The 25,845-nt window shown below is 42.6% G+C and overlaps 1 protein-coding gene across 3 annotated transcripts in view; it reads left to right on the forward strand.

The window, feature by feature from the left end:
• Window positions 1–389: 389 nt before the first annotated feature.
• Window positions 390–25,845, forward strand: part of LOC306820646 (protein sidekick-1-like) — a 190,070-nt gene continuing 164,614 nt past the window's right edge. For 2 of the 3 annotated variants that reach the window (XM_079338555.1, XM_079338556.1), the window contains exon 1: window positions 1,441–2,538. In XM_079338555.1, coding sequence (XP_079194681.1) covers window positions 2,355–2,538 — 184 coding nt within the window. In that variant the 5' untranslated portion in view covers window positions 1,441–2,354. Of the gene's footprint in view, window positions 1,334–1,440; window positions 2,539–25,845 lie in introns of those variants that run through there. The other variant, XM_079338554.1, reaches the window with a different exon arrangement.

The following is a 25,845-nucleotide window of genomic DNA, read 5'->3' on the forward strand; positions in this document are numbered from 1 at the left end:
TGCAGGGCTGTTGGCATACGTTTCTACAAGTTTTCTGAAATTCTTCTAAAGAGGAGAAAAAAAGTGTTTATCCTTTTCACATTATATTTCACTTTACACTTTCTTTAAACTTGATATAACAAGCTTTCAAAATTGCATAAACAAAGATGTTTATTTCAATTAAAGATTTAGAGTAGCTTGCTTTATCTCCCGGAAGTCTCATGCACTAAGAGTACAAAATATCATTGTTATAATACATAACATACTTTGAAGCAATACAACTGATTCAGAATAGTAGTTTTAGTACATCCGCTCTTTTATTTATTGGTATTTCTCATTCCCATTCCCCACAGTGACAATTACAATCAGTCTGTATAACTTTTAATATAATTTGGATTGCATTGCACGGCAACCTGAGTGTTCATTGCAACTCCAAACTGCGTTATATACTGTAGTTCACTTGAAAGAGAAAGTTGAAAGCCAATCACCAAATGAACCTTGATGGAAAGATAAATGGATGAGTTAAGGTGAAGGAGCCAAAGGAGAAAGTGTTGGGGACAGCTTATAGTGAGACTTTTTGGCCACTCAGGATGGTAAGGCTGTCTCAGAGGATTTATTGAGCCAATAAAAGATAAGGTCACTGTGTTGTAGGATTTAATATTAATGTGCCAATTGTCCATCATTGTGGAAGAAACTAGGTTATTACTTGTACTTATCGCTCCAGGCAGTTATTTTGTAATACAAAAAAGTGGTTGTGGGAGTAGCTGGACCACCAGTGGTCTGTCCTCTTCAGTAAAACAATATACAGCCACATCCCCTTTAAGTGAGCAAGGTGAAAAAACCTCTGACTGTTAAAAACTCCCTCGTCACACAAATGACCTGTAACGTAAAATCGATTAATCAAACAATCCACATCAAATCTCCAGACAATGGTTAGGGGAGAGGTGGTCCACCACACTTGTCAGTGCTGGCAATTCACGCCCCCTGGTTTGGACTGTCCAATAGAAACCGCGGGAGCACTCACCTCGACCAATCAGCGACTACGGATGATAGTGAATAGAAGTTTAGTCTTTTTGCTTGGGATAGATCGAGAGGGAGATCGAACAGAGAAAGTGATTCAGAAATGAGGGTACAAACCAAAAAAGTGTAATGAGACACTGAATGTCTCCTTTCAAAGTTTACCCTCAAACCCAGACGCTACTTGAATAAGGTCAGACAACAGCAGCTCCCTCTCCCTAAAAGTCTGTGTGGAAGAGAGTGGCAGGTGTTCATTTGAGGGAGAAACATCGCCTGGGTCAGCTTCACACAAGCCTCAACAGGGCGCCGACAACGAGAAAGGCTAAAACGACGTCGCGTAAGTTTGAACAAAGACGAAAAAAAAAAAAACTAACAAAAAAACAAAAAACACTTTGAAGTTACCGCTTCATATTCGCTGCGGAGGATTTCAGGAGGAGCGTCGAGTCGTGGTTCAAAGAAGACGAGGAGACACGTCTGTAACGGGGCTTTTACTTTCGGACTTGTGCTAACTCTTCTTTACCGCTGCATGCACAGAAAGAGGAAAAACTTACAACAGAGAAACTTCAAATGCCTTTTCGTTTCTACCAACCTGTTGTAACCGCGTGTAATCCGAGACGCTGAACCCGACGCGGAGTAAACCTCTCTCTGCTATCCGAGAAGCGAGTCTCCTCTCTGTGGCAGAGTTGTAAACGCTTTATATACCCACGTTTCTCTGAGCTTGTCTTTCCAGTCCGTCTGCAGGCACAAACCACAGGCATTTTGAGAATCAATTACTGGATTGTTTTTTTTTTTTAGAGCATGATCCATGGATGAATAACATAAATGTCCTTATTGCTTTTATGTTAATATGAGCACCGTTTGGACAGCCAAATGATCCGCGGGACAAATCCCCGGTGAAGACATCAAAACAAGCACGGATTTGAGGTCGATAGCAAGGGACTAAGCCGATAAGTCTAAAACACACTCCAATGTATTAATTCCTCACTCGGATCAATCCAAATGAAAAGGAGGCATCTCTGGACGCAGGGACACACTGACTCCGCAGCAGAAGAGGGATATTACCGTGCTGTTACTTCTTGAGAGAGAGAGAGAGGGGGGAAATATCTCTATTGGGGAGGCAACAGCCCCCTTTTACCCCGCCGACTCCCTTCCCTCCTTTCTCCGGCTGGCTGCTGAGTTTTGGACTCCGGAGCTGGGGAGTTACTACCGGGGAGATTTTTCGTCTGGGACTGTCGGACCTGGGATCTCTAAATTTACCGAAGGAGATTAGCGGTAACCCTTTCTCTCCACATGCACTTCTGATTTGTGCGTAGGCTAAAAGAGAGTCAGATAAAAGCACAAGTGGACCTGGGCACTGCATGAACGATCAGGGAGTTCGTTGCCCTGAGGGCTACCCGGAGCTTACGGAGGGACCCAGAACGGCCAACCGGCAGAAGAGGATGGGGACAGAGTCGACCCGGAGTGGAGACCGTCTTCCGCCTCTTGTTCTCCTCCTTCTCCTTCTTCTTCTCAGCAGCTGCTGCCACATGTTGCACGGCCAAGGTAAGGAGAGACCTGCAGGGTTCATATGTCAGATGATCCACCAAGGAATGATTGTAGGCTACATCTAGATTCACCCACTGCATTTTGTGTAATTAGTTGGAAAACCATGAATGCCAGACTCGTTTGTCACTGAGACCATGATGAAGAGGGGAAAGTGAAATAATGACTCTTCAAGTGGAGAGAAGGGGTGTGATTCATTAGAGCAAGTAGCCATTTTTCCTCTTAGTTTGTGCCTGTCCTTATATTATTGGAAGGGTATAACGAGGTGGGTGTTTTTTTTTAGATCAGAGAATAACTATGTTATGTTGGTGAATTGACGGAGGTTGATGGCTTGTTAAAAGCAGACAGATTAGGGGGGAAATAGTGCTTTGCATTTATAAAATTACTCTTATTGTTATGATGATTGTAGGATTAAGGTATTGAGCATGTGTATGGGGAGGGGTTGTTACAGTTTCCAAGCATTGATAATCCCCCTCTTAGTCAATGACCTGCTTAACTACATCTCCTGGTTAGACACAAATTCACAAACACACACAGCTGCATTAAGTGTATTAATTTAAGTTGGCTTCGAGTGGTACTGTGTTGTTGTCCCTTCTGGGTGTCCAGATCATTGTGAAACTTGTGGCTGCTGAGGGGTTAACTGTGTTGGGTAATTGTTGAATACAGTGAAAGAAGAGGAGTATGATGAGATATTGATTCTTGACCAGAGCTGTTTGTGGACATTCTGGGTTGGCGTGTATTTAGAAGCTTTCATATTGCTGGGAGAGAAACAGTGCATGTTGTGTGAATCTCTGTGTGTGTGTGTGTGTGCTTGTCTCTTTGTATGTTTGCGTGTACCTCTGGGATCGTGTCAAAGAGGCAAAACAAAGGCTCAGTAAAGGTCAGGCTGGTGTCGGCTCTCGGTTTTCTCTGGGTCACAGATGGCGTTGTCGGGCAGAATGTGCGGCTGAGACTCGGGGTCATGTGGAGGAGGGGGTCTTAGGAATGTCTCGGTCTATGTGTGTGTGTGTGTACGTGTCTGTCTGTCAGAGGTGGGGGTGAGCTATTTGGGAACACATGGAGAATGCCTGTGTGCCCTTTAAGTGAAGTGAAAGTGTGAAAAGAGGGGGCACAGGTAGAAGAGGAACGAGGAGGGAGGGAGTGTGGCAGATATAAGGCTGTGGTGTAAGAGGGGAGCGGCACGGAAGGGGGGAGCGGCGGGGGGGGGGGGGGGGTGAGATGTAAAAGAAAATGAGTGAGGCAGGGTTGGGGGGGGGGTGTGTGATGCAGCATGCTTGTCACTCACAAAACTGTGCCTGCAGTTCAATCGATGGAGACAGCATGACAACACCTCTGTGTGTGTCAGAAGGTGCTGTCTTTCCCCTTCTTCCTCCAGTCGTCACACTCTCCCTCCCTCCCTTCTCAGGTGCTGAGGAGATGGGGAGATGGAGGGATGGTGTGGCTGCAGAGTCAGCTCCTTCCGTCCTCCCTCTTGTGTCAAGGTCTCAGCGTACTCACCCAAGTTACTATGCAAACACTCGAACCCTTGGACGCTCATGCACCAACTTTCCAGCTGTCTCCACTAGAGTGGTGGAGGTGTCTTGCTGCCCATGGAAAACTGTCAGGCCTTCTGTTTATAGTGTCTAGGCAGGGTATAGGAGGTGAATTTGAAATTAGTGAAGCAGATATAGGAGATGGGCTTGCGGTGGAGGTGATGAGGGGGTGGACTGGGGTTATTGACTTGATAATCTGTGCCAAGCAGCCAATCGAAGGCTGTAGATTTTCTATGTTCTGACCCCGCTATCCCCAGCATCTATTAGGATGTTTTATTTTAGTAGAAAAAGGATGAAATTCATGAGCAAAGGCTTATCTCCCTGATCCCTCACCCCACTCTCTCTCCTTCTCTCTCCCCTTCAAAACTTCTCCCTCCTTTTTCTTTTTTCTTTTTCCATCTTCTCCCTCCCTTGTCTCTTAGTCAATCAATGCCCCCACCCGTCCTCATAAATGCAAGGTTTTATAGGAGCCAGCTCTCCTCACTGGGAGCACATTTAAATAAGCTCATCGATCTTTCATTTTAGAGTTTAAGTGATGGCAGCCTTTTACCGTCTCTGTCTCCTCCTCCTCCTCCTCCTCCTCCTCCTCCTCCCTCTCTTCCTCCGCTTCTCATATGCTCACCTCTCCACCCTCCCTTCTGCATTCAGAAGCTATCCCTCAGCACCCCCTCCCCCCCAACTCCACACCTCAAGTGCCTCCTTGTTATGTAGCGGGTTCTGCTCCACAGCTGTTTGACTTCGTTTTCAAGTGTGGCCACAGAGACAGCCTCGTTCTCGACTTCATTTATAGACTGACGTTAACACGGGGGGCAGCATTTACTTTTTGTCACATTGTAAAGAATATTCTCACCAAACGTGGTCCATCATGATTTTCTATCCTTACTTTCATTTAACTGGAAATCTCAACGACACTTTTCCAAATCCAAGTAATAGATGACTTAAATGTTAACATTTGATTCAAACTGGCCTGATGTTCACATGAAAACGGACGCCATTAGCTTTAAAAAGCAACACATTCTGTCAGGTTTTTAATAAGGATAACAATTGAGGTCAAACAACCAAAAGTAAAAAAAAAAGAAAGAAAGAAAGATGAATTGACTTTCTTGAAGTTTGCAGCCAAGCAAATCAGTGCATCATCATCATTGTGATGAGGCTTGGTGTGCCTGTTCTACCCTCTAAGTCAGAGATAGATCCTGTTTGGAAACATCCTTAAGCTAATTTAGCCCACTGATCAGTGTGGTGGTCTGTGCGCTGGGACAGTCTTCAAACGTAAATAGAAACCTGCCATTTGAAACATTGCACATGTACCCACACACAAATCATTATTATCAAACTGTTGAAGGTCATCTTTTAAAAAGGACAGGAGCACTTAAAAACCTTCTTTAACTGATTTTCATCCTGTAGTGAACAACCATTGCGTGACTGTCGCTCTGCTTGGACACTAAATCTTATGTCTTTCTTTTTCATTTTTCACTTATTGTCATCCTTTTTTTTTGCAGCAGCTGTTTGTATTTCTTGTATGAACCCATTCTGTTTGAGAACAGTTTGTAAGGCTTCATTACTGAAGGTTGTGATGTTATTAAACACATTTGTCTGAGAGGTTTACATGTTCTTTCATTGCTCACAGATGCTTTTGCTAATTGAATCCCTCTTTCAGAGAGTTTTGAGTCCTGACCTGGGGACAGCCTTTCCAATGAATGGAGCGCAGGTGCATATTTACGAGCGGAATGAGCAACAAGGAGAAGACAGCGTGAGATCAGTGTGTGTAATAGACGTCAGGCTGGGCAGCTCGAAGAGGAAGTGAGATCCCTGGTCAGCTCTCTAATTTTCTGTCTGTCAGGGGGAGAATCAAATCACCAAATGTCCACAGCTGGCTGACACTTTTCAGAGTGTGTGTGTGTGTGTGTGTGTGTGTGTGTGTGTGTGCAATCATCTGTATGTTTGAGTGGGACACAGTGTGTGTGTGTGTGTGTGTGTGTGTGTGTGTGTGTGTGTGTGTGTGTGTGTCTGACTCTACCTGTCTAGTGTATGGACCGAGAAAGAGATTTGAGTCTGTGACAGGATTTCAGAATGCGTTGAGAAAGTGTTGCCAGCAGGTGTGTGTGTGTGTGTGTGTGTGTGTCACAGTGATGCTGCTAACCCTCTCTCAGCTCTAAGTGTGTTCTTCGCACAGCAATAGAAGTGTCAGCTTTATAGAAGCATCCAGAGTCTCCTAATGCAAAATAATAATCTGTGTGTGACAGAAGTGTGTTTGTGTGTGCAGAGGAGTGCAGCAAGTGCATCTATCCTATCCATCATTCTTTTTTATTGTGCCCACACACACACACACTTCTTACAGTAGTTGATATGACTTTGACTGTGCGTTTTGTTGATGAGGTCTGAAAGAGTTGAGCTGCAGCTGAAATGTTTTTGCGATTCCCGTCACTTCCATATTAAACGTTAATTAACCTAAACTCTTCAATGTGAGACGTGGTGGACGTTTCTGCTTAAAGAAAGCTGAAATATGTGCCAGCCAGGATTCACTCAGGTCTCTTTCTTTTTTCATACAGGCTCCTTTTTGCACATCAGCTCCATCTTTTTGTCTTGTTTTCTTCTTCCTCTTTATTTCTCACTCGACTTAAGGAAACCAAAGAATCCGTTGCTGCAGGCCGCACACGTAGAAAAAGCTGCTATTTAGGTCTCTGTGTCTTTTATTAAAGACAGGGGGGAGGACGTTTCTATTGATCCGCTGTTTGTACATGTGTGAGGGATGAGCGGGTGGGATGGGGGAAATTGCACAAAAGCTTATCTTGTACTTTTCAAGATGGTTTTGCAGCGAGAGATCCAAGTTAAGCGGAACACTTGCAAAACATGAACTCTTATCGATTGACTGAGCTGCAAGACATCGCAAAGCGAAAAGACAGACAGACAAATATCAAAACTGGCAGGCAATAGAAAGAGAGGACTGTACGCTCACTGGCTGTCAGCTGTGAAGTGAGTACGTTGAATGTCAATGATGTCAGTAAAGTCTCTTACTGGATGCAGTCTTGTCTCTTTTAGACATGGATGGCTGATAATTATTATGTTTTTCTTTATGGCAGGTTTAGCAGCTCAAGAATAAAAAAAACACCTGTACTTACCTGTTTCTTTAGAAGGACCTGATTGGTTGAAAAAATATCAGAAATTTGGGTCCTGGTCTAGACCAGTTAAGAACCAGTGATCATTTAAAAAAAAAAAAAGTCTAATACAGAACATTATTACAAAGACAGCTGTTATAGAAAGTGCACAAACGACACGTTGTTGGAGTTTAAACTAAATTAGCTTAATGATTAAAGAAACAACTCAATGACAAACTAAATGTCGACAGGATCGTGGAATGGGTTTAACGACAGTTCGTGAACTGACACATAACAGATATATGCTCGACGTCTTTTTTAACAGATACTTTTCCTTCCTCGCTAAGTGTCTTCACTCTGACCTCGTTTTGAGAGTCAATTTTTTCCCGCTCTTTTAATTTTTGTCTTCGTCTCAGGAAATACTCATCAGTTTTAATCACATCGAAGTCCTTATTGGTTTTTGTCTTGATCTGATCAACAACAACTCCAAATATGAGTCCAGTTTTTTTTTGTCTGTAAAAAGTGAAAACGTCATGGTCTTCTCTTTTTTTGTTGTTGTTGTCAAAACTACTTCAATGAGTCACAGATGTAAATACAAACTATAACATATATTTTATGGAGCTTAATAAGGACTTTGAAGTGGAGCGCAGAGTAGAACGCAGAGCCAGGATGTGTACGCGACCAAAGACAGAAACATGAGGATTAATCTTTAATCAAGGCAATGACTACGTGGCCTCTCCATGTGGAGAAATGTTTGAGACTAACTTTGCCCAAATCATTGCAGGCTGTTTAATCTGCTGTTTGCTCCACATTTATATGAAACATGACCTGTTGACTTATTTATCACCAACAAAAACACATCCATGTTTTCTGTTTGCCTCTCTTTTATTTCTTTGCAGCCTCCTCCTTTCCGTGGAAGAGACGAGACACTTAACTGTGGACATGTTGATTTTTGCAGATGTTGAAAGAAATAGTTGAGTGCAGCTTTTTCAGCTACCGCCTCCGAGAAATGTTTACATGCGTTTGAATATGGTACATTCTGGAAAACATGCCATCAAGTACATTTCATTAAAGTCAGTTTTTCAGATTCTTTCAGGAGGATAAAAAAGATACCAGAGTTGACTGTAAAAAATAAATGTATCTACTGTTTTTGAATTCTTGCTTCTTCTTTTGTGCTTTAGAGGATTGCAAGTAGGGATGGGACGAATTTTGGTCTATTCAGTAGTCATTCATTCAATGCAAAGTGTTCTCTTTTAACAAATACATGTATTTTTCTAATGTTATTATTGACTCCTGGTTGTCATTCGCTTGTAGCGCCAGATGATGGATTTGCAAAGTTGTTGAATCCATTTAAGGAAGAATTAATGAAGAAAGTCATCATGTCAGGTCACACTACTACTAAATCCTAAAAATGACCATAATAAAAAATCTGACTGCTATAAAATGACAAAAATGTAATTATGTTACAATAGATCGTTCATAATTGTGTGAAGAAGTAAACTTATGTGTCTGATGTTCATCAGCGGGGGTCAAACACTGTGACTCTGTCCTCTCTCTTCACTGACTCTTTGTCTGTGTTTAAATGCTAGCTGACAACTTTGCACTGGATCGTATCTCCCCTTTGCCTCAGACGTGCTTTTCCCCTCTGTTTTCAGTGTAGCTTCAGCCATTTTTACAGTGACATTTGCAGGGCATGAAGTAAAGACTGTTCCTTCTTTAGTTAGTCAAATATGCCCCTGCCCCAACTCTGTGTTCTCCATACAGTGGCCAGCCTCAGCACCTGGCTTAAATGTCTTTGTTTGACTGTGGTTTGGCCTTCAGACTATTTGTATGTGATCTTTGCATAGTGAGTCGCCAGTCACGGAACATTACTGAAGTCAGGGCTGCGCTGACCTGGTGAGAGTGGTGTCTGCACCAGAGCAGTATGATTTACTTGTTCAGTGCACGGGATTTAACCTGCTGCAGGTGTGTCTTCTCATCTTGCTGAGTTTGATCTGCCACAGGTGTTTGGAAGGGTGTGTGTGTGTGTGTGTGTGTGTGTATGTACACTGGTTTTTGCTTCGAGTCCTTTTTGATCTCACTCAAGAAAAGGCAGGCAGTACTCTACTGTATATGTGCAAGTGTGCTGTGTGTGTGTGTGTGTGTGTGTGTGTGTGTCTTGCTAGAGGTTTTTACCAGAGTCCTTTGATCCACACCAAAGGTGGGCATACTTCTCTGTGAAGCCGACCAACAGGATGTTGACTTAGCCTGTGCTAAAGGTGTGTGTGTGTGTGTGTGTGTGTGCACTTGTGTGAGTGCACTGGACATCTCGGTGCACAGCCTGAATCGAACGCTGTCCTCTTGTTTTTAAATTGCATGCATAGGTGTGCATCAGTGCGTCTGCAGAACTCAGCCAAATCCCTGCTGATTTGCATTTTGGGATAAGCCTCATCAATAATTTGATGTCTTCATTCAACTAATTTTCCACACTGTTTCACAGTGTCTGCCTCATACAGTGCTTGTTATCTAAAATAGCTTTAGGGAAATAGTGACTTCTTGTAATTGTTAGGAGAGTTTAATACAAACAAATATAAGCAGATATTCAACAGAGCACCAAATCCTTAGACGTCTCATTTGTAAAAGCCCCGGGATGGGATCATCTCAGGGGGTCTCGTTCTCAACTCAGGGACATCAATGTTCATATTGCCTTTGTCTTAAGGAACTGAAGGTGCTGCACTGGTTGTTCAAGGTAATACACTTTATTTCACTGTATTGAGACTTGCTGCTTTTTTATAAACACTGTTTTAATTGATTTCACTAAATGAAACAAAAACAGTACACGAGCTGTCCGATGATTTAGTTCCGTCATTGGCTTAAGTTGGTGTAGCTGCAATTTCACACACAAACACACACACACACACACACACACACACACACACACACACACACACCACTGCCTTAATTCCACTTCTGAGCTCCATGCAGGGATAAGAGGCTTTAGACAAAAATGAAGCTCTGCTTTAGAGCTCTGAAACTGTGCACACCATCACATGTATGACCTCACTCTTACTACCAGTAATCATAAGCACCAATCACGTTCCAATAAGACAATTACAAAATCTTGAGACGAGTCAGACTGGGATCCTTTATGTACATGAAGGGGGATTTTACTTTACTGTTGCCACGTTTGAAACCTGCAGGAATCTACAGCAGAGTTGTTGAAAGGCGATGGCTTGCAGTGCAGGAACACTGCACCCAGTGAGTGTTGCTTAGCCTGGCTGAAAAAAAGGTGTTCCTAAAAGTAAAGCGAATGGAAAAGATGGGCACTTTGTAGCCGGTAAACAAACTATGCAACAAGAAAAACACTGAAGTGAAGCACAGCAGCATCAGGAGGCATTCGTCCACGTAGAGCAGAGTATGTAAATGTGGTGCTTAAAACAACACACCCATAATGCTCCAGAGACCATGTTCTACTTTGTAAATGTAAAAGAGCCTAATAGACAGATTCAGTGATTACAATGATAACTATTATTACCAAGAAGCAGCTTGGGACATCCTGACTAAAAGGCTCTTGTTTGGTTCCAATTAGTTAGTTTGTAAATGACAAGTCAGTGTCCATTGAACACTTCAAGTATTCATTACCTTCGTTGCACTTTGTTTGGAAACTCATGTTTTCAGGTCTGCTAATGAGTCAGCTTGAATCCATCTTCAATTTCCATAACTTGATAATTGATTCTGAAAACGTTGATCATTTGTTAAATATACTCTTGAACCCTGAGTGGACTCAAGCCAACGAAAAATACATGATGACTTTCAAGGCATGATGAAAACCAATGGCTAAGCCTCTGTGAGTACTCAACTGTCTTTTGCATACATCCTAAAAGAAATGCTTGGACGGACTCGAAGTCGAGCAGATCAGGATGAACTTTTGCGTCTCACAAGTGAGACGGAAGGTGGTGTTGATTGATGGCTGATGAAATGAATGGACACAGTCCAGGTAGATGAAAAGATATGCAGTTATGAAGAAAAGAAGTCAAAGTAATTCAAAGAGAAAGTAGGTGGAAAGCGATAATAGTCTGTCAGCTGTGTCACTAAAGTAGAACGATGGATAAGTAAAGACAGCGCAGACTTTAACAGAGTTAATCAAACTCGGTTTGCAAAAGTTGATGAAGTGAGTCCAACAAAGGGAAAGATGAGAAGAGAGCGAAAGTGCATTTACCATACTTCGTATTCAGCTTCTCCTACGTTCATCTTTAATCCTAATCGTTGCACAAAATGATTCTCTGCTTCCCTCCCTTCTCTTCTGTCTCTCTTCCACTTTCTGTAATTGTGAAGAGAGGTGTACACTCATTCATTCTTTAGGTACACATATCACACACACATTGTTATCCTGTAGCACCATGGTTGTGTGTGTGTGTGTGTGTGTGTGTGTGTGTGTGTGTGTGTGTGTGTTGAGGGAACTTCCAGTGATCTCCAGCAGGATTCACTTCATCTTGTGAATGTGGGAGCAGAAAGAGAGAAAGGCAAACAAATGAAAATAAAACGAACGCGTTGGAGTGAAAAAGAGAAATTAATTTTTCCTGTTTGCCTGTCGGTGCAAAGCCGTCAGTATTCCTGGGCCGAGCTGCTGTTGTATGCTTTCTCACACAAGCGAGCATCTCAGGACGCACACACACACACACACACACACACACACACACACACACACACACACACACACAATCGTAGACACGACGATACAGACACACTAATACCCTCAGTCATGTTGAATTATGGTGGAACCTGGAGGCTACGCTGTGTGGAGCAATGGCTGCCATGTTTGACTCAGCAGAATGTTACTCACAGGCAACAATGGCACGCAGCGCTTGGTTTGACTTCTTATCTTTCAACCACCACACCAGACATGATATTTAAGATTGAATTATTCATGCTATTATTATAATAATAAGCAATAATATTTAATTACAATGCTGTTAAACTGAAATGTAACATTTATAACTGTGTATGCATTGTGATGCATCGTTTAGTTTGAAAGTAGCAGCAGGATAGCGTAAAAAAAAAAAAAAGTTTTGAATGAATTTTCCGTTTAATGATCTTATGCAAAGTTGAAGAAAAGTATGACTTGTGAAACAAAAGACCAAAATTAGGCACAAAATGAGGCAGCTGACTGGGCAGGAACGTTTCTAAGACGATTTAACGCCTGAACGTCTTTGTTCTCCAGTGGCAGCGTGCACAGAGCCTGCTTTATATGGAGGGTTTATTAGACACTAACTAAGCTGTGAGTCAAAAACGTACCATTTGCTTTTTAAGATGGTTCGTGTTGATCGTTTCCTGTCAACATTTTCTCACTAATAACTGTCACTTTGTTGAATGCTGCCCAGTGCTCAAGGTGGATTAACGTTGGCTCTTTATAAATAACATAACAGTGAGTAAGGACTTTTGCAAAGTGTCTTGAGATAATATTTGACTGATTGATCGACAAAAAGGGTCAGCTTCTTCAAACATGATGATGCACTTGTATGGGGGCAAAAGCACATCACCCCCCAGCCTTTACATCAGGGGTGTCCAAAGTGCGGCCCGGGGGCCATTTGTGGCCCTTGAGTGGATTTTTTGTGGCCCTTGACTTCAAATCGAAGAATCAGAAGATTTTGGCCTCAGGCCTCATCAGATGGCATATTTCGTTCTTTTTTTCTTTTTCATGTTAGCGAGTCAGACCTATAAAAGCCTGACTATTCTTTCCAAAAAATTAGAACACAACAGTTTCCCACTGCAATTAGTTATTGTGTATTTACATTATTTTTTGAAGAGGTCAAAATACAAAAAGTTCCTTCCAATATTTAAAAAAAACAAACAAAAAAACCCTGTGGCCTGTGAGCGATTCTAACGCGACAATTTTGGCCCGCTAGAAAAAAAGTTTGGACACCACTGCTTTACATGAATCATCAACCTGTGGATCAATTGAGCCTGGAACCGTGGAGCTGATCCGAACGGATCACTGATCAACTGTGATCTGTATCAGTGGAGGCTCTTTATGCTGACACCCACATGCTCAGTTCTGGAGATCTTACCTGTACCAGTCCATTCACAGAGTCTCTATTACTATTATAGATTGAAATTTCGAATTGTCATGCAGGCGCTGTAACATTAGCTTTATAACGATAATCTGTAACTGTTAGAATTAACCACTGCTTAATGCATGGCTACTGAGGCCACGCCCCCCCCATGCACTGTGTTTTATATTATAGGGTAATATGGGATGAGAATTTGTTGAAATGTCATGTTAGGACAAAGCAAAATATTTATTTTTATGCTTGGATGTGATACAGTTAGACTGTATTACCCTCCATTTCCAGTTAATACCCATACATTCTCATTTATTCCCATACAGTACCGAAGTTTCCGGAAATTTACCGGAAACTTTCCACCCCTTGTAATAGCGCTGTGTAATGATATCATTGTGTTGTGTGAAGGGTGCTGTTTGTGGGTTTTGCTCGAATAAACCAATTCACTAAATGTCAGTCCGCGGCTCGAGGCGAACAATATGCTGATTTCTGCAGCCATCGTATCAAAACAGCTCTTCATGCCAGGCAAAAACAGTCTTTATGTGTGTCTGTGTTCAAAATGAGCATTTCTCATAGTTCTTGGCAAAAAAAAAAAAATGTACTTGATTATGTGTTTTTCACAGTCACTTGATCTGACAGAGGAGCTTATTAGGCTGTCACTTGCACATCTATGTGTGTGTGTGTGTGTGTGTGTGTGTGTGTGTGTGTGTGTGTGGGCTGTGTTCGTAGCTTGTTTATCTGTGCCTCAGGTGTGCAGATAATTGCAGTGTCTGTGTGTTAGAAAGTGAATAGGCTTTTAAACCACCTGCTTTCAACACATTGACACAATCACTGCTGAAAGAATTCCAGTCCCTCCCCATCACAACTCTCCCTCTCTCTCTCTCTCTCTCTCTCTCACATCACACACACACACAGTCTGTATAGTTTCTCTTTCATTGTGACTTGATGTTGATTTCCGTCTCCCTCTCTCCTTTTACCTTCTCTCCTCTTACCCTGGTCTTCCTGTCCATTGAGTCGAAACCTAATAAGCTTGTAACATAGATGTATTAAGCTTGCATAATGACACAGCTGGCCTTTTCTCTCTCTCTCTCTCTCTCTCTCTCTCTCTCTCTCTCTCTCTCTGTCTCTCTAAACACACACTCACACAAGCGCAACAGACACTGGATGCACACCTGTAAGTGAATAGAGGAAGGACACACGCTTACGTTGTCAGGGCTTTTTTGTCCTTGGAAGCACAAACGTAACACTAATATTTCATTGATCTGTCTTTTTTTTAAAATCCGTTTTGCAAGTCCACCACTATTTTTCCCCTCTCCTCTGTTATTTCTCATGATCTCTCTCCTCGACGAGCAGCCTCTCAAGGAGGACTGCATGTAGACTTTCCATGCTGTCATTTCTCCCACAGCTCTGTGGAGTCGCGTTACAGTCAAGTCTGCAGGAACTTTTCCTTTTTCATTTCTCCTATTTCTCTCTTCTTGCTCTGTCTATTCCCCCCCCCTCCCCACCACACACACACTCTTCCTTTCTCCCCCCCAAACCATCCTATTTCCTTCCCTTTCATCTCACTTCTCGTCGTCCCTCTTTGCCTCTGGCTCCATACAATGGGAGGAAGGTGGTAACCTGTCCCAGAGCAGAGATCCACTAACTACAGCCTTTGGCACCAGCTGTCTGTCTGAGGCCCCATGTATCTCACATGGTTCCTGGTGACGGATTTTTCCCTGTGTGTGTGTGTGTGTGTGTGTGTGAGAGAGAGGGAGCGGTCGAGTCAGAGGAGAGGGTGTTCGGTGAATGTGGTTGGTAACTCTATCTTGGAGGACATGGAGCTAAAAGCATTAGGTTATAACAACTGCCAGGCCTGGCAGCATTTGACAGAGCTGTGGGCAAGGATAGAAGGACAACTGGAGTGTGGTTCCTTACAGCTGTGCGTGTGTGTGTGTGTGTATGTGTCTCTTTGAGTGTTTGTAGCCCTTTCCATCAACGGCAGCCCCTGTGTGAGCACTTAGTGATTACAGTAGCTCGGAGTTGTTAATTTGCGTAATCAGTGTTTAATTGGCATTGAGGAAAACACATTAATCAGAGCAGAATAAGTCTCCAGTTTCTCCACGCAGGGATTCATTAATTTGCTCCAATCAGCCAATCACAGACTGCCTGAAAGCCTGGCAGACAGGGCTGCAATCATAGGTTCCACTAAGTCGGCGGGTCAGGGATGGGATCTTACGAGTCCCTTCATGGAGCCACAGAGCCAATGTAAGCACAGTTACTGAAGTGCTAAAGTCTGTTTGAGTGTTTGCCTCTTTTATTCAGCAGTGGGCACACACTTACTGCTAATCATTTAATGTGGAAGTTTGTTTTTCATTTTCATGTATTTTTGTGTGCGTGTGTCTTGGAGGTATGGATTGAATCTATAATGCTCTCTGGAGTCAGAGCTTGTGTGCATGTGGGTGGTGTAACCTCAACAAACAGACCAGAGAAAGAGAAGTCAGCTGTAAACAGGCAGGCTATCAAAACTGTAAAACAACAGGAGCAGGGGTGATGATGACACATATTAGATGTATGTAAGTGGTGAAATTTTTTTATTTTTTTTGCTGGATGTTGTCCTTCAGATTTGTTTGAACAGCTGTTATCCAAACACAGTCACAAACACGAATCACATTCTTGTTATATGGTTAGTATTTAAATGTCTCAGCTGAAACCTTGGCAAGTTAAGTCCTCAGTATATTTCCATTAGGCACACTCAAATTCATGACATCAGTTATTCGGAGCGCTGGCTGTTTTCTTCCTGACGCTGTGCGTTCGTGAGGAGCAAAATGCATACAGGAGCAGTATAGACGGGTGTGGTGATGAAATTGAACTTCCTCAGACTTTACTTTATAAAGCTAAAACTTAAACCATCAAATATTTGGAATGCAGTTCATTATGTTTTTATGTCGGGCATGCTGTAACACATGTGGGGACTGAATATTAAATGAATATAGAAGTGATGGTGCTTTAGAGAAAATCACTGTCTTCTTCTGCATTTTGTGCTTTTATTTTGGAGGGGTGGGAGGTTGCCTTGAATGATAGGGGAAACACTGCTAGAGTTAACATAATGGTCCTGAAAAAAAAAAAAAAACTGTACCATTTTAACATGAATCTTTATCTTTTTGGTGCAGCAAATGATTTCACCAACCCACAGCCATTGACAAAAATAGAAGTCTCTTTCCAAATCACGTAAAGATAGACATCGTTCAGACTTCGAGGAAACCTTTCTTGAGAGTACCAAACCCTCCTCTCTGCCCACTGCCCACCACCCAAACCAGAAACCCTAAACATGCACTCAGGATCAACAGGGAATATTTTCTGAGATCTCCTTATTTTTCCCAAATCATTGATTGGGCCTTTCAAGTAACGCAAGTCTATTTTTAAATTTAGAAAACCTGAGGTAAAAAAAGTTTTTTTTGTGAAGGCAGCAGTAAGTGTTTAAGAGCCGCAGACTGTTAAAATAGAAAAGGAAATAATTTTAGTTTTTAGCAATGCAGTTTGATGTGTACTTTCCTGTCCACCACCTTGATGAGCACACACTGGAACTTCTTGATGCTCAGAATTGGTCCTGGGATTGGACAGTGGTATCTATCAAACCAGTGAAGCAAAGCCTTTGTCAAAGATTCAAAGGAGGTGACGCAGTATGAGCTTGAAGCATTTAATAACAAATGAAAATGTGGTTGAAGAATGGTGCAGACAAAAAAAAGGATAGGATGTGCTTTTCGCTTGAAAATAGAAACCTCTGGGACTGACTTCTTTTACCTCCCTTTTGTGGCAATTTCAAGCATGTCTTAAAATTTCCATCTTAAAGACAATCAAAACATATGGCATAAAACATAACAGCCTTTGTATTTGCTTGGATTGGTACGTCATAGTTAAACTACTGCTGATATCGTCAGGAGCCTGCCACCTCACAACGATGGATGCCTCTTTGCTTCTCAGCAGCCCTCAGACACAGACACACACACAGTTACACACACAGACACACACACACAGACACAGTTACAGACACAGTCAGACACAGTTACACACACAGACACACACACACACACAGTGACAGACACAGTTACACACACAGACACAGTTACAGTCACAGTTACAGACACACACAGTTGCAGTCACAGTTACAGTCACAGTTACAGACACACACAGTTACAGACACAGTCAGACACAGTTACACACACAGACACACACACACACAGTGACAGACACAGTTACAGACACAGTTACAGACACAGTTACAGACACAGTTACAGTCACACACAGTTACAGACACAGTTACAGACACAGTTACAGTCACAGTTACAGACACACACAGTTACAGACACAGTTACAGACACAATTACAGACACAGTGACAGACACAGTTACAGACACAGTTACAGACACACACAGTTACAGACACAGTTACAGACACAGTTACAGACACACACAGTTACAGACACAGTTACAGACACAGTTACACACACAGACACACACACACACACAGACACAGTTACAGACACAGTGACAGACACAGTTACAGACACAGTTACAGACACACACAGTTACAGACACAGTTACAGACACAGTTACAGACACACACAGTTACACACACAGTTACAGACACAGTTACAGACACAGTTACAGACACAGTTACAGACACAGTTACACACACAGACACACACACACACAGACACAGTTACAGACACAGTCAGACACAGTTACACACACAGACACAGACACACACACACACACACACAGTGACAGACACAGTTACAGACACAGTTACAGACACAGTTACAGACACACACACACAGTTACAGACACAGTTACAGTCACAGTTACAGACACACACACAGTTACAGACACACACACACAGTTACAGTTACAGACACAGTTACACACACAGTTACAGACACACACACACACACAGTCACAGTTACAGACACACACACAGTTACAGACACACACACACACAGTTACAGTTACAGACACAGTTACAGACACAGTTACAGACACAGACACCAGGAGCACGTCCATCATTTATAGGAGTTCAGCACAGTTTTGATATGAGCAAGGCATCTCAATTGGTGTATTTACCAGAGGGACATACGGACAGTGGACCTTCTATCTCTCTCTCTCTCTCTCTCTCTCTCTCTCTCTCTCTCTCTCTCTCTCATTAGCTGTCTTAACTAGGGGTGTAAGAAAACACGATTAATTGTAAAAACTGAGTTTATCTTATCTTCTGAGATTTTAAATAGATTCCTTGCTCTTTCTTTAACTATCCAGTAACTCCCTGCTAAGTGCTGAGGCTAGCTCTTTCACTCACTAGAATGCCAAATGGAGCCTGAAGAAATTCATCCAGTCTTACAGGTGACTGGAGACGATCCTGAAGTATGTACTCAAAAAATTGACTTTGAATCCATGAATCCATTGTTTTGAATTAAAAATAGATTCTGAATCAAATTGGGACCTCATCAATTGAATCAAATTAACACCCAAAGACTCCCAGCCCTAGTCTTATCTCTGTGCAGCAGTCAATAGAATAAAATCCCCCCCCAAAAAAAACTGCCATGTTTCACGAACCTGCAGAAGGCTCAGGCTCAGTTTAAAATTCTGTGTGCTCAGTGAGGTCCTCATGTGCTCTCTCTCTCTCTGTCTCTCTCTCTCTGTCTCTCTCTCCCTCTCTCTCTCTCTATCTCGCGTGCACAAAAATCGAATACATAAAAACAGGTCAGAGAAAATACTTGGACGGCCATAAATACTCCTGGGCACACGTATCGTCTGAGTGGGAAACACTGCATCCACAAAAAATAAATTGAATCCCAAATTTCATTCCAACAGCCCTAGTCTATAAAGGAGTGCGATACAACTCTTGGCAATGTTCCAATTCAGGAGCTGCAGCCTCAGGAGTGCACATTTGAAGGCTGATTACATGGCATTAAAGGCGGTCACATACAGCCTCCTTTCACCCCCCCCCCTTGTTGTTCACAGATCCAGCCGCTGCATCCTTCGTAGCACAACATATCCCAAGGTTCATTGCTTTATTTATTTATAATCAAAGTCTGACTTTCAATGACGCACATGCAGCACATAAGAGACCAAATACATTTTCGTGACAGTTAACCTAAACACAACCGTGCCTCTTTAATGTGTGTTGCAATACCTACTGTACGACAACAGGGCGTTTGATCACATGACTTTCTGGAGGTCTGGTGTGTGAGAGGCATCATCAGGCGTTATCGCCCAGTGTGTTCGGAGGCCTTTAATGTTTTTAAAATTAGTTAAGATTTTAAAATCATCCAGCCAACCTTAGACAGACACATTCACTCCAGTCACTTGTTTTAATGCACAAACTTGAGTTTTTTTTTTCCGTTTTTTTTCTACCACTCTTCATGACATAGATTCAGATGATTAGTCGAGCTTCAGCTATCTCTAATTTAGTGTGTGCATCAATGTGTGTGTTTTGGTCTGCTTGTTAGCACCATGCAAGTACCTAAGTGCACTTTTTAATTACAGCTCTCAGATAATTTAGAGAGGAGGAGGGGAGAGAGAGAGAGAGAGAGAGAGAGAGAGAGAGAGAAAGTCGTGGAGGAGGGCAAGTTTAATCTCACAGTTCGTTTCACCCGTTGCTTTTGATTTTATACTTCCTTTTAAAGACATAAATCGCTGATCGTCCTGTAGAAAGGCAGTGAGAAAGAGAAAGAGAGAGAGAGAGAGAGAGAGGTTAGATGAGCAGCAGTATTTATGTGTGACATAATCAGACTATAAGTACATTAGCTGTCATTTTCGTCTCTGTGATAAAGAGGTTAAAATGCAAAGGAGTAAACAAGGAGGACTCGCAGTCAACCATCCATACATCTACAGAAACACATCGTTTCACTGTAGCATGTCAGTTAATGTGCGACGATACTTAAAGCGATGAAATGTTACTGCTTGGTTCCACAGTGCATCTGCTCTCAAAGACTTAACACTGTTTTTAACAGCTGCTCACAGCTGGATAATCAATGAACTAACAGATCACTTGTAAGTGAATTGATTTAGGCCTACATGCATCTTTTATCTACCTTTAATATTATCCTGCTGTCTGTCTGTGCCTGTGTGTTTACATCTGCTTCTGTTGAGATAAATCAAGTGTGTATGAAAAAGGTAGGCCAAATAGGAGAACAAGTAGAAAACAAGTAAACAAACTCAAGTGACATGTTCAGCTTCCAAAAAAAAAAAAGCTACAATACCTGAAGAACTTTCCTTTACCGTTCAGGCAATAACTGTGTCATCGGAAAGCAATCTTTTCAAAATTTGTGGGAAAGTGGCAGGAAATGAACCTGCAAATTAAACAGTTACGAGATATTTATACAGATAAATTGAATTAGATTGTTGTATTTGACTTTCACATCTTCTTCACTCTTCCCATACGGGAAGTTTTACATCCACAACATGTTTAAGTAAAGAGCAAGAAGAAGAAAGTGGGGATGTGACTAAACTTGTCTGCTATACATGAAGAAACAGGAGGGAGGTGGAAGCAGATCTAAAAGCGGAGAGGGAATACGTCTCAGTGTTTTAATCTAGGGTTGGCTGCAGGACTTTATAAATGTACATGGCTATGCATCCTTGAGTCCAGGGCTCTATTCTGGTTGAATCATGATTGTTGTGCGAAAAGGTTATATGGGGGATGAGGGAGGATGTGCGTGCCATCACACCTCGGCCACAAACAAGAGTGTTAAAACCTCTTTGACGTAGTGTGTGGACAGCATTCTTCACTTCTCTTCCATCTCATCCCTCGGCTGCTCTCTCCATGTTCTGAGACATTTACGCCCTGGTTCTGTCTCTGTGATATTTTTTCCCCACCCCATCCCCACCCCATCCCCACCCATACTGCCGTTTTCTCCACCTTTTCTTCTGTTGCCTCATTTCCAACATGCTTTCAGACACATTCCCCCCCCCCCAAAAAAAAAACGTCCACCACCCCTTGCCTCCTACTTCTTCCTCCTCCTCCTTCTTCCTCCTCCTCCTCCTCCCTCCGTTATCGATCCCTCCTGCCCTCTTGGGTTCAGGTATGTCTAATCCGTGTCAAGTTCAAGTTCTTTAATCCTCTCTTGATGCTGTGTTGCTCTACGTGTGTGTGTCTGCAAGTGTCTGTGTACTAGAGGTGGGGTAAAAACAAACCATACAGCGTAGTATCGTGATATTTTGTGTGGCGATATTGTATCGTCTCATGGCAGGTGTTGCCAAGGCCGATGGACTCTCCTACTTGACGACCTGCTTTGAATGAATTTGCTCGTGATTTAAAACATTTCCTCACGCACAAACGTCGCAGCCAGCGGGGCTGACCAGTCCGAACACCGTATGAGTTCATGAACTTCATTTCAAAGTCTTGATTGATTCTGCTCTCACTTCCTCTCCTTTGATACAATGTATCTTTGTCATCCTCTGAATATGAGGCATTTGATGAAGGCTATCATTTCTTTGAATGAACTGTCAGATCTATTTAAGTGGATCAATGATTCTAAAAAAAAGTCTGGAAAAACTCTGTTCTCCCAAACCAACAACAGTAACATTGTCTTTGCTACCAGCGTGTCGCTCACTTTGTTTCTTGGGTCAGTATCATCGGCCTAAATTTGGCATTTCCGACAAGGTTACATGAGCACATTTTATGGTAATACATTTCAGAGGCTAAAATAATACATTCATACCAAAGGAGTTGAAGGTTAATGTGCTTTCGGGGATGTTTTGAGCTGCTAACACAAGTGTTCCTTACCTCACATAAAGTGAAGTAAAAGAGTCGAACAGAAATGTTGGATCTGCTCCTCTGAACCATCTGTACGTTCACACGATGATGTGTGTTCACTCTTTAAAAACAGTTTGTGGATCATGATGTGACCTGCACTGTCTCACCCTCCTTCACCAGTACAGACAGAGAGAGAGAGGGGGAGAGAGGGAGAGGGAGAGGGAGAGAGAGAGAGAGGGAGAGAGAGAGAGAGAGAGAGAGAGAGAGAGAGAGAGGGAGAGAGAGAGGAGAGAGAGAGAGAGAGAGAGAGAGGGAGAGGAGAGAGAGAGAGAGAGAGAGAGAGAGAGAGAGAGAGAGAGAGAGGGAAGAGAGAAGAGAGAGAGAGAGAGAGAGAGAGAGAGAGAGAGAGAGAGAGAGGGAAAGAGAGAGAGAGAGAGAGGAGAGAGAGAGAGAGAGGGAAAGAGATTTCGCTCATTATTTCTTCATAACTCTGTGGGTTTTATTTCCACAACTTTGAACACGTGAGTTTACCTGGAAAAGTTTGAAACTGTCCTGGCATCTGGCATGAATGTTTTCTTCTTCTGTTATCACATGGCTGTGAACAAACAGCTTTCACATGCTCTGCTTCCACCATCTGGTGGGATGTATTTCAAGATGCGTCACATGAACACTCCTCCTCCTCCTCCTTCTTTTTTTATTTTAGATAAAATAATGACTATTGGAATATTTGAATATCACCACCTGCGTCTAGTCGAGGCTTTGTAAAGTGTGTGACAGCAGGTTGGCCGTTAAGGCCGAAAGGGTCCTGTAGTTTTAATAGCTAGGTTTGTAGTCTACAATGACAAGGTCACCCAAGGCCCAAACCATCCCTTTCTTCTCCGTAACATGAATCCAAATGCTGATTTATTAAACTCTCTCACCCTCCCGATCTGTGTGTGCTTACGTGTGCTGTGCAGGCCCCGAGCAGACTACAAGCTCATATGTGCTTAACTCAGTTCAACTCAACCGGATTAGCTCATGTCCTCTTCTGCCCATGACACCCCTTCCTTTCCTCCTCCATCCATCAGGACATGTTTCTATAAGCTGAGGCCTCATCTCTTTCTGTTGCTCTCCATATGTATTTATTCACACTTACCGCACCAACCAGATTTATTCTCGTTCAGTCCACCAGTGTTTCTCATCTGTTCCGACTCCGACTCCACTCCCCCCTCTGTCTGACATATGGCAGTGTGATATCCACAGCCGCAAGACTCTCATTTATTTAGCTAACGATCTACACCACCTCCATGAATAGAGAACGGTCCAGCCTCTCCCTCTTCTTCCGCTCTCCACGTCTGTCCTCCTTTCTTTTTTTATGCTCTCCCTGCCTCACCTGTTGTGCCATGCATGTAACTAGCACACACACACACACACACACACACACACACACACACACACACACACACACACACACACACACACACACACACACACACACACACACACACACTTGTTTAATTTAATTAGACAGGAACATGTTTTCTCAAGCAGGTTGTAAATCCTGAGACTGTATTAGTGGAATGAAATTAGGAGCTGCTCCGTGTGTGCGTTTCTGCGTCTGTATTGATGTTCGGACAAAAATGCATCTGTGCATGAGCGGAGTGTTGCTAGGAAGTTAATTGCTACATTGTCTGTGCTTGAAGTATGACCAGACAAATGAATCTACATACTGTCAGTTCATTCTCCCTGTCGACGGGAGTGTTCATGAAATATGCATCTCGCTGTTATTTACGTGTGCGAACCTGTTGTGCGCGAACATGTGTGCAGTGTTTCTGGCTAATACTCTGGGATCAGACTGACACCATTTTGGTTTTTTGTCTCTTTGCTTGGCTGCTTTCTTTGCAATTTGTTCTGTCTCTGTCTCTCACATTTAAGCACTCACACCACACACACACACACACACACACACACGCACGCACACACACAATCTCCTTTCTACAACTTTCAATTGAATCCCTTAATTTAACATACTGGTGCATAACAGAGACACACACACCTTGCCTGTATTAGAACAAGGATCATTTCCTGCTCCTCTTCACCTTCGGCCAGAGGTCAAAAGAAAGTTTAGCATCTCCCTCTCCTGAAAGGTGCTGCAACAGATCTGTTATTGGATCCAGCTGCTGTGTGTGCGCGCGTGTGTGTGTGTGTGTGTGTGTGTGTGTGTGTGTGTGTGTGTGTGTGTGTGTGTGTTGGGAGTTGGTTGTTCATTTCAACCCTGCAACTTCCATCAGTTGGTTTATTCAGAAGATTACTGATGAAGCTCTGCTGGGAGCACTTAAAGCATTATTGGAGTCTGTTTGTATGAAAGTGTGAATGAGCGTATTGGTAAGAAATAAGGAAGTCTCCCTCCTCCTGTGTGTGTGTGTGTGTGTGTGTGTGTGTGTGTGTGTGTGTGTGTGTTTAAGTAGGCCAGTGAAGCAGTTTAGTTTGAGTCCAGCCCCTTAGAGGCAGCTTAATAAATTGCTTTTTCTCTGAATCAAATCAGTGGAGGGAAATGTGATTGGGATCCATTTCTTGCCTCTGTGTTAGATGGAGTGTGTGATGTGAGTGTTGTCCAGGACAGGTGCTGAATTCAGTTGTATTCAGACTGTTTTAATTCCCTGAGAGAAAAAAGATCAGCTTCAGACAGAAGTCAGATGTGATTAGTAAAGTAACAGGGCTGAACTTTGTCTTAGCCTCTTCTTTCAGTAATATGTGAGTTAGTCATTCTCTCCGAGCGTCATGTGTTTGCCTTGAACCTAACTCTCTTGTTTAGATGTGTTCCTTTTTGTCAGTGTGCATTCATGTTTCCATTCATGTCTTTGTGATGTCAGATCAGACCGAGCTGAAGTCAAACTGAGAACCGGTAATTAGCTAAGTGTTGCATTTATTCCCAGTTCAGCGTGCATTATCATTTTCATTTGTTTTTCCAAAACAGGAAAGATATGTTTCCTCTGCACTTAGGAGTCCTGCATTTAGCTGCCACACTAAAAGACTGCAGCTGTGATTAGTGGGTTTGTCTGTGCTACACATCTGTCGCTACAAATACAAAGTGTATTTCTGTTGATTTGACTTGCTGAGTTCATTAGCTATAAGACTACACTATAAGGTATCCCCGATGGTTGTCATGGTGTTTCAGTGCATGTCTCATAGCTCATCAACTTTTAGATTCCCATGACAGTTCCTAACTACCACTGTGTGATCTGTCCTGTGTGTGTGTGTGTGTGTGTGTGTGTGTGTGTGTGTGTGTGTGTGTGTGTGTGTGTGTAAGCGTGTGTGTAAGCGTGTGAATGTGAGGGTATGCTCAGAAGCTAAACAAGCTGATGCATCGATCAGCAGTTATATTGACGTAGAGCTCTGTTAAGCCTACTAAACACTTATCAAAACCCCATAAACACCCCCCCCCCCCTTTCCTTTTACGGCCGCCATCATTTTTTGTCTCTGTAGCTCTGACCTCGGCTAAGATAGAATTCTGGAAACTTCTAACTTCTAAATATTTTCTGTATTTATATTTGTATCCTTCGTATTTTGTAAATATTTTTTTTAAATCTGTCTGCTGTTAGTTTACACCGTGGGTCAGAGAGATATTATATCATCCCCATAGCCATTCCAATTATCCAGTGATACATGACATTCATTTCATTTTAGACGAGGTTTCTATCAGCGTTGACTCAAAAGTTTCTGCACTTAGTTTGAGTTACGGCAACGACTGACGTGCACATTTTTTGTGCTTCTCACAGGCAGAGGAATGAGATCACAATGCCAAATGCACACACACACACACACACACACACACACACACACACACACACACACACACAACACACACACACACACACACACACACACAAACATAAATACATACGCACAAATGCAACCCAACCTCTGGCC

This window comes from Symphodus melops (assembly GCF_947650265.1).
Source record: "Symphodus melops genome assembly, chromosome: 2".
In the NCBI taxonomy this organism is placed as follows: Eukaryota; Metazoa; Chordata; class Actinopteri; order Labriformes; family Labridae; genus Symphodus; species Symphodus melops.